The following is a 17228-nucleotide window of genomic DNA, read 5'->3' as shown; positions in this document are numbered from 1 at the left end:
TAATTAAAATCATTAAATCAAATTAGTTTTTAAATATTAATAATTAACATAAATAAATAAATATTTTAAAAATCAACAATTATATTTTTTTAAAATTTTTAGGATTAAATATCTAATTATTAAATGTAGCGTTGGAGTTGCCTAACTGTCAACTGAAAGTAATGAAGTAAAACAACTTTTAGGTTATAAAGGTGGAAGGACTTTGGTGTTGGAATCATTTACAACTTAAAAAAAATCCCTTCTGTGGTTAATCTTTCAAACTTTAACCTCCTAGTTTCAGCTTCATTCATGCAACCAGCTTCAAGTCGGATGGTTAAAGGCCGATATATTAGCTGCCTATGAACCAAAAGTGTCGAGTCTGATCTTACCTTTCTTGCTGAAGTTCAAAGCAAAAACTTGTGAACGTGTACGTTTCCGGCCACACTTCCTTGATCTGAGGCATCTTCATAATAATAAGGTGTTGGCGCTTTTATATCGATTATCTCTTGTAACATTTTGACGACACGTCTCATAGATGGCCGATTAATAGGAAGAGGGCTGGTACATAGGAGGCCGATTTAATTTCAAGACTCTTGAGTATTTCATCCTTAAAACAAGAATCAAGTTTTGGGTAGATCGAGTGCTTGATCCGCATCCTTTTGAACCAATGTGGTACAAACCCATTTCACCTCATCTTTTTCGCCAAATGATTGATCTATTGGGAGCTTTCCCGTGACCAATTCAAGAATAACAACACCGAAACTGTAGATGTCACTCTTCTCATTCACCCTAAGCGTGTAAGCATATTCTGCATAATGGAAGCTCATTAAGTATAGAGTCTCCAAGCCTAACGATAGTGCGATGATCGAAATTTACATAATTCCGAGGATAAAAACAAAGCTTATACCTTCAGATATATATAAGTAAATTAAGTAGAAAAGACTATTATTTAGTGTTAGCAATCACTCTTCCAGAAACTTGAATACACAAAAGGCTGCTCAGGAATAATGTCAAATCTTAAAAAGCTTCTGCGTGCAAGTGGGAAATGGGAGAAAACTGAGATTTTGCAAAGACCGATTAATGAAATAAGATTTTGAACATGTGACCTTTAGCTCTAGTGCGGCAGTGGGCCATGTTAGAAACTAGTTTCTCAAAATCTCCAAGAGATGATCCAACAATAATATTTATTCACTTCAACAAATTACTATCCTGCTGGTACAATAAAACCACACGACCCCAGCGATAACCGACATGGATGTGGTACCCTTTTCATTATTTAGTAACACCAAAATCCGCAACCCGAGCACCATATTATTCACATCCAATATTAAGATTGGAACTTAGACCTAACTCAACACAAAAAACTAGTTCAAGAGGAGATGATTGTCCAAATTTATATATGGAACTCTCAGATATTTTATATAACCGATATGAGACAATTATCATCGTATTATTTGACTTCACATCCCTATGTAGAATCGGAGGAACACAATCATGATGCAAATATGATATCCCCTCCGCCACATCAATGGCTATCTTAAACCTCATTGGCCAATCTAGCTGTGAGCTACAAAGTAAATCGCCTAGGCTAACATTAGGCATGTATTCGTAAACCAAAAGCTTGCAATCCTTTGTGCTGCAACAACCCCACAATTTCACAATATTTTTATGTCTAATCTTGCCCAATGTCTCGGCCTCGGCATCAAAACCATCGTCTCGAAAGTTACCCTTCTCCACATCGCTACGTGAATCTGCAGATTTCGGCATCAAAACCATCGTCTCGAAAGAAATTCACTCCCCAGTCTCTGCAAGTGGGAGATTTGCCACTATATATAATTTATATAAAAATATTATACATATATATAATAATTTATTATATGTACACATAAATGATATATAATATATAAATTTCATAATATATAAATACATGTGTATTTGTAAATATTTATTTGAAAATAAAAGAATTTCAAGAGTATGTTTACATAAAAGGAAAAAAAATCAAACATCTCTTAATATATAGATGAGTACAAATTCTAGCGTTTGAATTCAAACTTTAATTTATTCAAAACAAAATTAAATTCATACTTAATCATTAAATCAAAATAAAATTTTAATCTAATTAGTTTAGTGTGTTTTCTTGTTTCCTTTTAATTTATTATTATAATTATTTTATTTAAACTAAGTTTTAAACTTTAATTTTCAATATACTTTTTCATGTTTAAATTCAAAACTTTAAGTCCCGAGATTGGAGAACAACCGATTGTTTCCGTCGGGAGTCATCATTAATTATGTGCTCTAACTTTGCGGTCAAAAGTGACTCTTAGGTTTTAATTCCTAGTTTTATGATTGATTATGTTGGAGTGTAGCTGTTGCACGATTTTAAATTAAAACTTGCAATAAACTATAACTTAAATTTCGAGTTGCAATTTTAAAAAATTATATCTTTTGATAAAACGATATTTATGATTTTGATCCGTTATGTCATATATCTATTTATTTTATTTTTTTGCAATTTTGAATTTTTTGCAACTTCAGTCATTTTTCATTGAAGTATTTACTTACACAACCTCGCGTAAAAAATGACTAAAATTACAAGAAAGACAGCGATAACAACAAATAAAATAATTTACAATTTTTACGTGCTTTAAAATATAGTATCCATCGTAGACGCAAGGGCTTTCATCGAGTTTGCTCAACCAAATAAATACTAATTTAATAAGTTCGTTGGATTTCTTTTATTGAGTTGCTGCTATATATTATTAATTTTTCCTTGATAATATCGATAATCATTAATGTTGAACAATTAAATTTATCCATCTACTTTTCAACTAAAAAAAATCAAATAAATTTTTGCACCGTACCAAAAAAATAATTAAAAAATGGGAATATTGCATTATTTGAATCTTTTATTATTTTCTGTGTTCCAATTATGTCTAAAATAATAGTCAATTTTTTATATTTAATATCATTTTTTTATTGTTTTTACTAATATATTCATGTTAACTAAATATTGGAAAACGTCTCCCTATTTTTGAATAGATTAAACATGATGAAAGAGAATGCTTGTATATAAAATTTGTTTTTTTCTATTATTTTTTTAATTTATGTGAAAATATAAATAAAATTATATAATGTATACAGATTTATCATTTAGTGTTAGGAGTGATATTCTTGTTGCCCTTAGTAATAAAAATATTTCTAATTAAAAGCTGAATCAGGTACATATTTTGGAAGTATAGTAAAAAAATATTTTTATTATTAGTATGTTTATATTGTATTTTATTTGTTATCTGCACGAATTTAAATTAGGTAAAAATATTTATTGATTCATTATAATGTATTCATATTGTTTTATCATCCATACTGAAAAAAATGTATTTATATTGTTGTCTTATGCTTACTTAACGGATCGTGACAAACACAATGCATGTTTTTCGTAGAAAAATTAGATAACGAAGTAATTTTTTTAATCTTTAAAATACAGTGGAAATGTGTTGAATCAAGAACAGATAATAAATGTCTCTGTTATGGGCGTTTTATTCTCTCCCCACTTATGAAAAGCCAAGCCGTCATAATAGATATTGCAATGTGAAGAGATTTGCTTGGAGAAATAGAAGGAACATATATCACACGTGTAAACTCTGATATCCTCCGCATGAATATTCTACAATAACGGGTATTCTCAGGATGTTTCTTTCTCGACGATGAAGCTCAATGACCTCATGGAGAGTTAGCCGCACTCACGATCATCGTTGATCAGCATGAAAAATATACGATCATGCGTTAATGTCTAACTTAATGGTAGTAGAGAAAATGAAATGTAAAGTAAAATAAGATTTATATATTTGAATGATTGATGGTGTTTTAAAAATATTTCGCCACCACATAGATGTATATGGTGAATAAACTGTCTATAACCAATCATGTTCAGATTTACAATAAAAGAAATACTTATTGCATAAAAGTAATATTTGGTCATGTGTGATCTAAACAAAATATATGTTTCACAAAGTTGACTCGTGAGACCGTCTCACATAAGTTGTTGTGTTTTTGAAATTTGCCATAATTGTCTTATAAAATGTGATTTAGCAAGCGCCTTTAATCATAGTCGGTCATCTGCACAAATCAAACGTAAATTTAGGCAATGGTCATTTAATTACATGAGCTGGAGTAGTGTACATTATATATAATAATTATCAAACGGAAGACTACGGGCCATAATTAAATTGTCATTTAAAAGCCATAAATTTTTGAATTATTAATTTATTTGTTTTTTTCGAAAATGCCGATAATTGGAATTTTCGTAATATGTTGCTATGCTCTCTATAAAAACATACAAGGGTTTGCAGCCCTAGCATAAGACGTCATATATCCTCCAATGGCTTCCTCTCCGGCCGAGAAATTTTCCATTCTTCTCCTCTTTACACTCTTATCCTACCCTCGAACTCAGGCGAGAGACAGCCAATTATTCAGCAAAGTCTCCCCCGATACCACTACCGCTGTTCCCAACCAAGAACCACCTCTGAATAACAATCAACAACAAGAATCAAATTTCTTCCAAACGGAAAATGAAAATAGCTACGGCTATGAATCCGGGCAACTCCCTCGTTCCGCCACCGGAGCCGTTGAATACGGAGATCACCTCCACAGGCACCTCCCTAGAAACTACAACCCCGTGGCATATGTCACAGAACCAGAAGAATACACAGGAAACAGCAACACTTACACTGACAATTCCTACAACAACCTTCGAAACTATTACAACGATGCCCAAAAAAGCTACGACAGCCGGCAGGAAGATGAAGAGATGAGTGAACCAGAACAGTATAGATATAACAACAACTATCAATACAACGGTGGAGGGACATTCAACAGTGAACCACAAGGGCTGAGGGACGCCAGGTTATCGGGCCGCGACGGCGCTCATAATAGCTATGAGAACTACTACTACAACGGCGGCGAAGAAAGCGGATTCCAGCCACAAGGAATGAGTGACACAAGATCCCTGGAAAATGGGAAATATTTTTACGATATCAAAACCGAAAAGTACAGCAACCACCACCCGTATGAAGTCTTGAACAGGGCTGGAGCTAACAGTGACTACAATGAGAAGAGTTATTATGGAGCCAGTGAAAACTCCATGGGAGAATCATATCAGAACCAGTATGAGTTCCAAAACGAAGGCGGTATGCCTTGAATTCCGGCTGAACAAAGAACTGTGAAATTTAAGAATTTACTCACCAAGTCATCGTCTATGTTTGATTAATTGGTAGGACAGTATATCGTAACTACAGATTTGTTTATGTTTATTTCGCTTCTTTTTTTCAACGTAAGTTTCCTTGGTTCAGTGAAGATTTGAAAAATGGGTTGCTCTTGTAATAATGTGAAGAATATTATTATATGTTGAATAAGCTGTCTATAATCAATTATGTATCCATTGATTTATTCTGTAATCTAAACTCGTATGTGTGTATATATATTAATATTACAAAACATTTCATCCTTTTAAAAAAATATTTTTGATATAGTAAATAGCTAGTTATTTAAATTTTTATTATAGAAATCACACTTTAAATCCGTGGACTCGAAAAGACTTTAAATTAATATGTGAAACAATTGTAAATATGATAGTTGTAGAAATAAAAATTATGATGAGTACTTATAATTAAAACTAAATTGTATACACTTGAATGCTCTATTCTCTTGCATCTTTTGAGGATTAAATTATGAGTTAATTTTGTGAGACATATTTGATCCGACTTATGAAAAATTATTAATTATTATATCAAAAATATTATTTTTCACATTAGTTATGAACCGATCTATCCATCTCAATGGATACTTGTTGTTTATTTAATTACCACAAACTTATTTGTTAATATTGCACCGACGCATGCATTGTGTGCATGTACAATATTTTTTATAATTCATTTGGTTTATATTTAAATAATTATCAAAATGTAATTATAAGAAATAGTGATGAACTACGTATATATACACTTCAATTTTGATATATGAATTAAAAAATAAATAGAAAAAAAGGCCTAGATAGAAATTGAACCTACAATTTGATATTTAAGAAACAAAGACTCTATCTTTCGAGTTACATGTAACTTGTAATAAAATTTTAATATTTTATTAATATATAATTAAAACAAAATATAACATTAAAAATTAATTATTTCAAAAGTGTCAAACTTAATAATATAATATAATATAAATTAAAATAAATTTGACATTTTAATTTAATTAGTTGTGACAAACTTAATGGGAAAATTTGGGGTTTTTTTTAAATAATATAATTTTAAAAAGTATATATTAAAATATTACAAATGTGGTGAATTGTAAAAATATAACAATCCGCAAACTAATTAAAACTCCGGATTCAATTTTTTTTTTAAAAAAAAATAAAGGATTCATTGAATCCGTGACCATAGGTCACAGATTCTAAGAATCCGTGACCCGTCTTTCTACCTATAAATTACATCGAGTAGTCGGAATTCCTTCATCAATCCTTCAGCGCAAATATCCGGCATTCCTCCTGTGCAACCATTTATATTTTTCTTTACTCCGTGGCATTTTTTGTTAGCTATAATTATTAGAATCCGTGACTCTCCTCCCCTTATAAATTGCGCCAAGCGTCTCAGTATCAGAATTCATAATTTGATTTGAGAGAATTCTGTCGAATATCAGAATTTGAGAGAATTGTGCCGAGTCTCAGTAATTCAGAATTTTGATTTGTTGTGCTGGGTATCATATTTTGGGAGAATTGCACCGAGTCTCAGTCGAATCTCTGTTTTTTCTTATTATGTTGAATTGTTTTTGAATAATATTTGTAATTTATTGCAAATATTAAACATCGTTCGCTGATTCAATTACAAATTCCGTACAACCACATTTGAAAAGGTAATTTCAATAATGGCTATAAGCAAATGATTATCATAATTCAATTACAAATTCCAGACAGCCATCTCTCAACGATGGCTGTAAGCAAATAATGATTATCAGAATTTTTAATAGGACCACACTGAATAACATCATAGAAACCCATATGTTCTAGACATAGGCGGACACAGAGGTGAATCCAAGCATTATACAATCTCCAAAGACATTTGTCAGACCGGCGTGGAAGAATTAGTGCATCTATGTTTTCAGCGTTGATATTATTTGGCATGTGTCTACTCCTCAAATACAACATATTATCCGTATTTTCAGCCATCTTGCAAACAAAAAATCATTATATAACAAACATTATATTTTTTATCAACAAAATGTAACTGCATATTTTATATTAAACGAAATTTATTTGCAATTTTCGGCTGTAAATAATAAACCATATATACTGATGATGAATTGATAAATGTGATAAAATTCTTTTAAAAATAAATAATAATTTATAATACGTAAATAAACTAATTACTGTAAATAATTATATTGTCTTTACTTATAATAGTAAAAAATAATTATAATAATAACAATAGTAATAAGAATAACTATAAATATTTTAATTCTACTAATACTACAAATATTCTAATTATTGTAATTAAAATAATTATAATTCTTATTGTTACTATTATTATTATTTAATACTACTATGATTTAAGACCATTATTAATCTAAATAAAAATGATTAGTGAAATCATTAATATCATAATACAATAATATTCTCCGTTGAATTCTAAATTTGTTTAAGCGTGGATGCAAAAATTAGTACACAATTAATACTATTATTATCATTATTATCTAAATTTAATAACTATAAATAAAAATATTTAAATTACTGTCATTATTATTACTAATGTAATTTTTAATAAAAACTTATGTTAAGGATGAATGAGTGATGAAGGATGCTCGATGTATTTTTTTAGTACAAAATATGTTGTTATTATTACATTAAGCTAATTTTCATAATATTAATTGTGTCAATAATAAAATTCAGTCAATCAAATTTAGTTCAATAAATTAACGAACAATAATAAATATAATTAACAAAAATCAATAACGTTACCTCTTAAGATTCTCTCGTATGAAATAAATGATCAAATCAACGAACAATATAATAATCTGTCAATGTTAAACATTCTTATAAAAAATACATTATAAAACAACATTAATTCAATAATAATAAAATAAACTAATATTTGACAATTTTCGATATCAGAAAACTTATGAACAAAACGTCCGACCGAGAAGAAATTTAACTAACAAAAAATGTCGCGGAAAAAACGAAACGAAAAAAAAAACTAACGAATCAGAAGAAATGCTGAAGACTTGTGCTAAAAAATTCCAAAGACCGGTGGTGTTCGAATGGTAAGCGATCAGTGCAATTTATATAAGTGGGAAGGAGCATTCTGTCACGGATTCCCCCTGACTTCATTAATGTATTTTTTTTTAAAAAAAAAATTTTGAATCCGGAGTTTTATTTTGCGGATTGTTATATTTTTACACACCTACCACATTTGCAATATTTTAATATATAGTTTTTAAAATTATATTATTTAAAAAAAAACCCGGAAAATTTGGACTTATACTTTGAGCAAACTAAAACCCAGCAAAGCCCTACTGATCGTTTCTGACTTCTGAGCATCATCTCCGACTGCCACACTGTCACCGCCATGGCCACCGTCGCCGCCTGCTCTGTCATGCGATTGGCCACCGCATCCTCTCGAAGTCCCGTCATTAGAATCTCATCCGGAGTAAAAACCAAGGCTACTACCTCGCCATTCGGAATATCATCTCGAACACCTCTAACTGCTCGCATTTTCAGGTTTTAGATGCGTGCTTTATCTACTATTGCAATTGAACGTGTGATAGACCTAATTCGTGGTTACGATCACAATTATTCAATATTTGAGCTAGGACCCCTGTGGAGTTGAGTGGCGTTAGCTTGGTGTCAATGTTACCGTACCACACTGCAACAGCCTCTGCACTGCTTAAATCCATGCTTTCTGTTGCTCCTCATGGACAAGCTTGGACTCTCGAAGGTAAATTTCTTCTTTCCGGTGTGCACATTAATTTGGTTTCGGTGTTTCGATATTTTTTCCTTAGCAATCAATTAACTTGATGCTATTATATGGTTACATGGCGATTCCGAGGGAAATTGGCATTTGTAACAGCTGTGGAAGTTAAAACTGTACATTCTACTCGATGGACATGACCTAAAAATAGTGTTTGTTGGATTAATTTTTCACAGTGAGTCCACATAACCACGAATTTCTTGTCTTTCTTTCTTGGGATGATACGTTATCGAACTATATTTTTGAGACCTTTTGCATGTTCTTTTTTGATATACAGCATTACTCAATATATTGGAAGTTTTTTTTATTATAGGAAAGAGAGGGTTGGATATGAGGTCACAAGAAAGAGGTGAACTGATCTCATTTATTGTTCTGTTCGAATGATAGACTATGTTGTGTGAAATCTTTGCTATATTAGGTAGTGATGCCTCCAAAGATATATTTGCCAATAAATGAGCTTCCTACAATGAAATTGTCCTTGCTGAATGCAAGAGTCTCTTTACCACTTAAAGGTCTGTACATAGCCGGATAGCCTTAGCCTTCCAGATCTTTTGATTCAGATGGAGCGACAATACATTGTGCTAATGGCCAGCCCAAAAAATTCAGTTGAACTGACTAAGAAATTCCAGCCATCATCAAAGATTCTCAAATTAGACGGTGGGTGTAGGAAATATATAATTATGCCTCCTAGGTTATGGACTCTTAGTGTTTCCGGAAACACAATCTTTACTTTGTATGATAGACTTCATGTTCGCAAAAAGTCTGTCATCACATTCCTTTTTTCTCTCATCTCTTTGGGAAGTTTTCAGTATACTCTTTGGAATCTTATTGAATGATCCAAATACCTTATGGAAAAAATGTTTGGCGAATCCAATATAATCGCTAATTTATTATGGAGCAGCTTTAGAGATTGATGACGAATTGAATTGACAAATTTACCATATGGTAACTGGATGACACGAGGACTCTATAGCTTGAAACTTCTGTTTGTTCGTGAAGATGAAATTAATCTGTCAGCTGCATTTATTGCCGACTCAGTAATTTGTAGACCATGCTAATGTCTGGTATTCATCAGATTGCAAATATGATGTATGGTCAAAACGGGAGTTTTATTTATCTGAGCACACTAGGAGAATGCCTGATTTTAGAGTCAGAATGAGCTCAGCACAGAAAATCTGGAGTTATTTTTCCTTCGTTTTTTGTTGGATGATCAAACGTGATCTAAAGAGCAAGTTGATTATTCCCAAATAAAATGGGACTCTTGATATTTGTAACTTGTGCATTACTGTCTCAACTTCTGTTCCTTGGGACCTTCTGTAATTTGCAGCAGTAGTTTACCCTGTGACCTTTTATTTGTGCTATTTTTCTGTTTAGGGTTGTGATTACCGCTCATTGGCTGACATTGGACCTGAAGGTTTTCAACTTTCTGCCAGTTTTTTTTTTAAAGTTGAAATTTGTATTTTCAATTTGTAAGACTAAGCTGGTAAAGTTTGGGGGATCACGGCCTTGTTCTCTTTGCTTCTTGCTCTCCTTTTAGCTGTGTATGGCTACATTTGCTATTCTCTTCGTAAAACACTCTGTTTTCCTGCATTGTAGATGGATGATGTTAGAATGTGGTGAGACGGGTGTTGGAGATCCATGGATATCGTCAATGTTGCAAGAAATGTTGGAAACGAGCGAATCTATGATAACTATCAATCAATTGAACCAAGTGTCACCCACAAGTTTGGCGACTATATCACCTTTGATAAAATTAAGACACCTGCTTGTGATCGAATGCAAGTTTTCTGATTATTCCCGTTGTTGTATGCCACTTTTAACTTTCAGTTGGAAGAAACACGCCCTTTACATTGTGACGTTCACTTTGTGTTGCAAAATTCGACATTAAGGTTTTCCGTTGGCTTCTCATGTAGGGGAGAACACGAACCAGACTCGAGCTTGAAAGTATAAATAAATATTTAAACTTAAGTATAAATAAATATTTAAACTTGAGTATGAGTTCAACAGATGAAAATACCCTCGAGTTTTGTAGAACTATTAATTGGTAAATATTTGCTTTATGATAAATTTAAGAGAGAATGGTATTTCCAATAATTTTTTAAGAAATTATTACGCAAACTCGAATATTCGAGTCAACTTGAAATTATTACAAATGGGTTCTTGTTGTGCACAAATCCAGTAAGAGCTTGAGATCACATGTCTCAAATTTAAACGATGTCACAATTGCTCGACGCATGTTCACATTCTTTGATTTCTTAAATAAAACATCATTAATTACCATTATTATATTATTAAACACCTGCATTAGTTTTATTTTATTTTCAGATTTAGAGCTAATTTCTCACTAAACCGTATTAGAATGTATCCAAAACCACAGAGAGCAAACAACAATCGAGAAGATGCACAAAGAGGCAGCAAAAATTTTAACAATCTGCTGTTCCACATTTGTAAAACGCTACAATCCGTAAGTTATACAAGGAGATAGATACTACAAGACAATCTTCCGGACACGCCCAATGTGAAGCCAAAGTTATATTATATATGTTAATTACCCTTGCACGGAAAAGAAACAAAGATGAACATGTATACCAAAAGCCCAATTAATCATGATAAATTAAACTCCAATAGCATCCACGTGGAGTCACTTTCCAGATTCTTCGACAGCATTAACCAATTCGTACTCAACCAAGGAAAGATTGTTGTCCTCTTTGACCACAAATTTTGCAGGCTCCGTGACTTCAATAAGACCCCATTTATCAACAGCTAGCCTCATGGACCCCTTGAACATGTCAACCTTTGCATTCCGTAGTATCACAGTATTACCTGGCTGCATCAACTCGACTGCGAGAAAATTGCTACTTTTCATTGAAAAAAAATGGATACATATTCGCAAAGAAGTTTATATCCTTAAACTGGAAATGCTTTTAAAAAACACCATGGCATCAAGAACTAAAAGCATTCGCATTCTGAATTGATCAACACAAAGCACAACGATATAAGAAAAAAGAAGTGACAAAAATCAACAATTGCGAATCTTCAACTAGAGTCACAAAATCTGACAATTTATTTAGATCACCACAAAGGTTAAACAAAACGGATATGAAAGAAAACTCTTCCAAAATCATGAAGAAAACAACAAAATTAAATATAGAAGGAGAAAACATCAAAGTCGTAAATCTTAATCTACTACTAGAGACAGATAAAACCAAGCGGCCAACCAATCAGGAAAGCTTCATTAAAACACAAATGTCATAAAAAAGATACTGCGTCCATACGCGTACACCTAAACATCCAAAAAAGATTACTCTTCTCACCATAAATACCGAAGAACTATCTCTGCTCACCACTTTCCAGATGAGAAGAGATGGATGGAACTATGGTTTGCAAGGCATTAGATCTGGTGCTGTGCTACTACAGCACAATTTTGGAGACAATCACTATGCACAATGCTACTTCTAAGCAAAAAGGAATAGCATCGATCACACAACACAAATAACACTTAAGTGGATAAATTAGTTTGGTATATTATCGTAACATCAGAATCTGACAAAATTTGTTGATCCCACGTGCGGCAACTTGAGATAATAAATATGAAAATAAAAAATAAATTAGACATCGAGATTTACGTGGAAAACCCCTAAAAATTATTAGGGTAAAAACACGAGCAAAGAAATGATGGCAACACAAGAAATGCATTGGTTGGATGTCATCATTATTGAGCTAAATTATTTGGTGTATATCAAATTTGACAACGGATGCATTCACTCAAATTTGATACACGCTGAATAATTTAGCTCAATAATGATGACATTCAACCAATGCATTTAATGCATTTCATGTGTTGTCAGTTAGAAGGTGTAAATTTTGTCGGCAAAGAAATGGTGGCAACATAAGAAATGCATTAAACGCATTGGTTGGATGCCATCATTATTGAACTAAATTATTCGATATGTATCAAATTTGACAACGGATGCATTCAGATGGGAAGACGTGTTTTCATACTGACGAAGAGCTCTATATATAAAGCTCTATCCCTTCATTCAGAAATCATCATTTTATCGAGGTTTAGTTCTATAATATTTGTGAGGTGTTTATTCTCCTGTATTAAGAGATAATATGTTCTCTTTGGAAAAACATTGAGTGGTTGTACACCATAAAATATTATAGTAAAATTCTTTTCATCTTACTCGTGGGCTTTACCTTAATAATTTTTAGAGGTTTTTCACGTAAATGTCCGTGTATAATTTATTCTTTATTTTCATATTTATTATCTCAAGTTGTCGTCCGTAGGACCAACAAGTATTATAAAAGATTTGGTTTAAAATTTCTTAAAATTCTGAGTATGCTCTGTGGTTGTAGCATAGACTGATCTTTCACGTCAGAAAAGATTTTTTGAGATTTTTTTTATTAAGGCGGAATTATTTTGTTCAGTTTACTAAATTATTGTAAACATGATGGCGGCAAGTACGAGATAGCAAAGTTCAATGAAAACAATTTTATGTCGTGAAAAATAAAGATACAAGCAGTTTTAAGAAAAGAGAATTGCTTGGCCGCTATTGGAGATAGACATGTGGAACTGACGGACGGTGGAAGTGGGAATGAGATGAATGATAATATTGTTGTCATTTTACACTTGGTTATAGTAGACGAAGTACTGTTAAGTATCTCTGAGATAAAAATAGTAAAAGTTATCTGGAATATACTGACAAAGATGTAAGAGGTCAAGTCACTACACATCAATTATTATAATATAAATTTATTGTTGTATCCGTAAAAATTCTCTACCATCATCGTAAAATTATAGTGAAACTGAAACAAAGTAACATCGAATACAACTTCCAAAAAACTTTTAATGAATAAAAATTTTAAATGGCATGAAAATTTTTTTAAACTGCAGCATGCTCACTGATTTACCTCAAAAGCGACATTCACTCAAAATGCTAACATAAAAGTTGAAAACCATCAAGTAAAGCAGATATATGCTCGAGTTACAAGTTCCCAGCAACAAATAGAAATTCTATAAAGAATAACAATTGAACACAAATTATTCTTCCGGTACGAAATATTCGGGATGTCTCCCTTCCTGTACTGGCATTTTCCCAGACCAAATTTCATTTTATGTATACGAGCCTTTTAAGCAAACAGGTTCCCAACTGCTGTTAATTTGACAAATATTCTCACCACTCTGAAATAATCGACAAACACCTTTAGCATCAATCAACAATATTTGAAAGACCTTATGTCAATTGTCAATCCCACTGAATAATTTTTTTGTTTCAATGGGTGCACCAGCCATTGCATTTGTGTCTAGACACCATAACGAATCATAAATAACAAACCAGCACAACACACCATGGCAATTGCACTGTTGTGTATAATATTCCAAATCTATACAGGCCAAGAATTGAGAAACACCCTTTCTTCTTCTTTTTTTTTTAGTAAGGGAAACACCTCTACGTCTCAAAAGCCACCGATGAATCCAAACAACCTTCAAGCTTAAGACTTCAACATCAGACTTGAAAGGGTCATAGCATCCAACGTAAACACACGAAACAATGGACACGATGTATTATCAGAAACATATTTCCTGACTACCAGCAGGCGCATTTAGTGCTCGATTGCGTTAATGGAATAAGAATATACGTGCGTGTGCATGATAGAATCAAGGAGGGCAGACCTTGATTATCACGAGCAGTGTAGAGTATAGCGCCGGTTTCATCGCCGACGAGGCATTCCGCGATTTTGAGACTCTGGTATCGGCCTCCAGGGAGAGCCGAATTGCGTGACGCCCTATTGACAACGGTATTTGAGTTTATCACTTTAACAACTATGGTGTGCCCACATGTCTCAGGTTTCAGAGAATCGATTTTGACAAACACAGGCTGTCGCAGCTGAGGCTTCTGCGCTGAGGGCGCGGCACCACCTTGTTGCTTCGTTGCTTTCGGAGGGGCCATGAGATCTGAGATGAGCAGAAATGAGGAAAGGGAAATTAACTATTTGATTCGAAATTGTACAAATGGCGACAAACCTCAGCCCTAATTTGCTGTTAATGCCATCAAAATTCCAATGTTCGCCTACACTGGATGCTCCTTATTTACCCGATATGATAAACATACACATCTTCAAGAATATCCAATAATTATATGAAAGATAAACGTCACTTATCTTCCAATAATTAGGAAAGATTATTATATCAAAACTATATATATATATATATTTAATCGTATATATAATATATAGTAAAAATCTAATCGATCCATATATGATCGCAGCTAAAACTTTAAAATACTAGCCAATTTAAACATAAACATAATTTTTGAACAATTTGAAAATTAAGTTCAAGATTTGAGTATTGAAAAGCAAAATCGGTGGCTCAAACTCTTAGCATACTTGCGTTTGTTTTTCATTTTTTTGATCATTTTACAATTAATTTGTATTTTTAGTCATTTAACTTGTATGTTGTTTTAGTTTTTGGTTTTTTTTTACTCGAGTTAATCATGTCTGTCGATAAAAAAAAAAACCTGACCGAAAATGAAAACAAGTACACATTAATAAATGGGCAAAATGGAAAATAAAAATTATACTTACGAAATAAAAAATGAAAATTCATCACCTTAAATAAAGAGAAGGATTATTCTTCTTCTTTTTAAAGTTCTTAATCCAAATATAATTTGTGATGAATCTTGTTTGTTAAATTACACTACTAATTAAATTAACGACGGTTAACGTTGAGACGGTTTTATCGCAACCGACATAAGTAAGGATGGGGATTTTTCCGAGACAAGACTAACAATGGTTTCATACAACCGTGTTGCTAATAATTTCTGTCAATTTTCTTGTAGTGGTGATTTATTTATACCTATAAATTTTAAAATAAGAAAAATTTTCATCACTATTTTTAGTGCATGTTATGTGCGTAAATTGTGCATGTTATGTGCGTTTTAATTAAACGCACATAATATGCACAAAGGATTTATAGTAATTATTTTTTTTAAAAAAAATTTAATCTCATATTAAAAATTCACGAACTTGCACGACTATCTCCTATATATTCATTCCTCTCTCGTTTTTCATTTGATAAATAATTGTTTTTCAATTTTATTTGCACTTAATTAATGCAAGGTGGCCAAATGAACAAAATCCCTGAGCCACGTATCTCCTCTGCCCCTCTGTGTATTCTCCTCTCCAGCTTCATTTCACAGTTTAAGTAATTAAACTACATTTTCAGCACAGAAGATCTATGGCTCCGCAGAGGGGTGAGAAGAAAGTCAGCAGTCCCGACGATGAAGTGCACTACCGTGGTGTGAGAAAGCGGCCGTGGGGGAGGTATGGGGAGGAGATCATTCAACACGGGCCGGGAGAGGAGGCAGCCAGAGCATACGACGCTGCCCTCAGGTTCTGTGGCTGGAGGGCTAAAACTTATTTCCCTCTGGAACCCGTGATGGCTGCCAGCCAAACCAGCACCGTGGAGTCCTCCAAAGGTAAAAAAGCTTCTCCGGCGGCTCTGGTCCAGGCCTCAGTCTTGGCAGGCGCGAAGCTATTTCCTTTCCGAGATGGGTTCATCAAACTCCTCCGATCCCCACCGCTGCTGCCTTCGCCGGTTTGAAGATCAACCCCGTGCAGACCAGTGTTCTGAAACATAGACAAGAATCCCGAAAGGAAATCGCTGACATGATGAACGCAATGCAGCGTGTGCCCCTGGCCGCGGATTACACTTGCCAATGTTGTCCGACAAACAGCGAAACTGACTCGTCCGCACCCCGTTGTCGACGGGGCTCCGGAGGTACCCATCCCTCCAGTCAGTAGCGGAGTCAATCTGGATCTCAAACTCAGCCCATTGATAACGACGTTTGACTCAGTGGATCTGCGGCATTTTTTCAATGTTTTTCATTCCCCGTAAGAAACGAAAGATCATGCATATATCGTGAATGTAGTTTGTAAACAACGGTGATAATTAATATACCAACAAGAAAATTTTCACAAGATTTGTTTTCCAATTACTCTCCACAAAAAATGGTTCATATATAATATCTTGAACAGTAAAGACAAATGTAAAAGTAAGTAGCAACAAATATAGAGGTTTGACAATTATCCCCAACCTCTCTTCTCAATTCAAAATAATTCATTCATGCATATTCAGCCACAACATTGTCTGTTACACTAATAATTTGTTACAACATACATCAAGTTTTAATTATTCTGAATCGCCACGTTGTTCTCCTAGAGTCCGCA

At 33.1% G+C, this 17228-nt stretch overlaps 4 protein-coding genes and 1 long non-coding RNA gene across 7 annotated transcripts; 4 read left to right on the top strand and 1 right to left on the bottom strand.

The window, feature by feature from the left end:
* Positions 1–4323: 4323 nt before the first annotated feature.
* Positions 4324–5380, top strand: LOC140959741 (uncharacterized). Its single transcript, XM_073417737.1, has one exon. The coding sequence runs from the start codon at positions 4358–4360 to the stop codon at positions 5174–5176; it is 819 nt and encodes a 272-aa protein (XP_073273838.1). The 5' UTR covers positions 4324–4357; the 3' UTR covers positions 5177–5380.
* Positions 5381–8497: 3117 nt separating this feature from the next.
* On the top strand, positions 8498–10873 carry LOC140959824 (uncharacterized). 2 transcript variants are annotated; one of them, XM_073417846.1, is made up of 4 exons: positions 8498–8746; positions 8839–8963; positions 10371–10410; positions 10593–10873. In XM_073417846.1, the coding sequence occupies exons 1-3, from the start codon at positions 8595–8597 to the stop codon at positions 10376–10378; spliced, it is 285 nt and encodes a 94-aa protein (XP_073273947.1). In that variant the 5' UTR covers positions 8498–8594; the 3' UTR covers positions 10379–10410; positions 10593–10873. The 2 variants fall into 2 exon arrangements, with proteins under 2 accessions (XP_073273947.1, XP_073273945.1); XM_073417844.1 differs by lacking the exon at positions 10371–10410.
* Positions 8970–10363, top strand: LOC140959825 (uncharacterized). The gene is made up of 3 exons (XR_012172065.1): positions 8970–9175; positions 9274–9345; positions 9415–10363. It is a non-coding gene; the product is annotated as an uncharacterized lncRNA (long non-coding RNA).
* A 523-nt stretch (positions 10874–11396) lies between the features above and the next one.
* On the bottom strand, positions 11397–15152 carry LOC140960465 (uncharacterized protein At4g28440-like). Of its 2 annotated transcripts, XM_073418748.1 has the most exons (3): positions 15025–15152; positions 14674–14955; positions 11397–11837 (listed from the first exon to the last, which is right to left on the bottom strand). In XM_073418748.1, the coding sequence occupies exons 2-3, from the start codon at positions 14948–14950 to the stop codon at positions 11638–11640; spliced, it is 477 nt and encodes a 158-aa protein (XP_073274849.1). In that variant the 5' UTR covers positions 14951–14955; positions 15025–15152; the 3' UTR covers positions 11397–11637. The 2 variants fall into 2 exon arrangements, with proteins under 2 accessions (XP_073274849.1, XP_073274848.1); XM_073418747.1 differs by having other exon boundaries at positions 14674–15099.
* A 1084-nt stretch (positions 15153–16236) lies between these two features.
* Positions 16237–16602, top strand: LOC140959411 (ethylene-responsive transcription factor 4-like). Its single transcript, XM_073417251.1, has one exon. The coding sequence runs from the start codon at positions 16237–16239 to the stop codon at positions 16600–16602; it is 366 nt and encodes a 121-aa protein (XP_073273352.1).
* Positions 16603–17228: the final 626 nt, after the last annotated feature.

Source organism: Primulina huaijiensis, chromosome 15 (genome assembly GCF_012295235.1).
Source record: "Primulina huaijiensis isolate GDHJ02 chromosome 15, ASM1229523v2, whole genome shotgun sequence".
NCBI classification, from domain to species: Eukaryota; Viridiplantae; Streptophyta; class Magnoliopsida; order Lamiales; family Gesneriaceae; genus Primulina; species Primulina huaijiensis.
The sequence above is the reverse complement of the archived record's forward strand: the minus strand, read 5'-3'. Positions and strand labels throughout refer to the sequence as shown.

What these genes read in the sequence shown, in the direction of transcription:
- LOC140959741 (XM_073417737.1), top strand. Translation starts at nt 4,358, where the DNA reads ATGGCTTCCTCTCCGGCCGAGAAATTTTCCATTCTTCTCCTCTTTACA.
- LOC140959824 (XM_073417844.1), top strand. Translation starts at nt 8,595, where the DNA reads ATGGCCACCGTCGCCGCCTGCTCTGTCATGCGATTGGCCACCGCATCC. An exon ending in CTAACTGCTCGCATTTTCAG is followed by an intron (nt 8,747 to 8,838) that starts GTTTTAGATGCG and finishes TATTTGAGCTAG; the next exon opens with GACCCCTGTGGAGTTGAGTG.
- LOC140960465 (XM_073418748.1), bottom strand. Translation starts at nt 14,950, where the DNA reads ATGGCCCCTCCGAAAGCAACGAAGCAACAAGGTGGTGCCGCGCCCTCA. An exon ending in CACTGCTCGTGATAATCAAG is followed by an intron (nt 11,838 to 14,673) that starts GTCTGCCCTCCT and finishes ATTTTCTCGCAG; the next exon opens with TCGAGTTGATGCAGCCAGGT.
- LOC140959411 (XM_073417251.1), top strand. Translation starts at nt 16,237, where the DNA reads ATGGCTCCGCAGAGGGGTGAGAAGAAAGTCAGCAGTCCCGACGATGAA.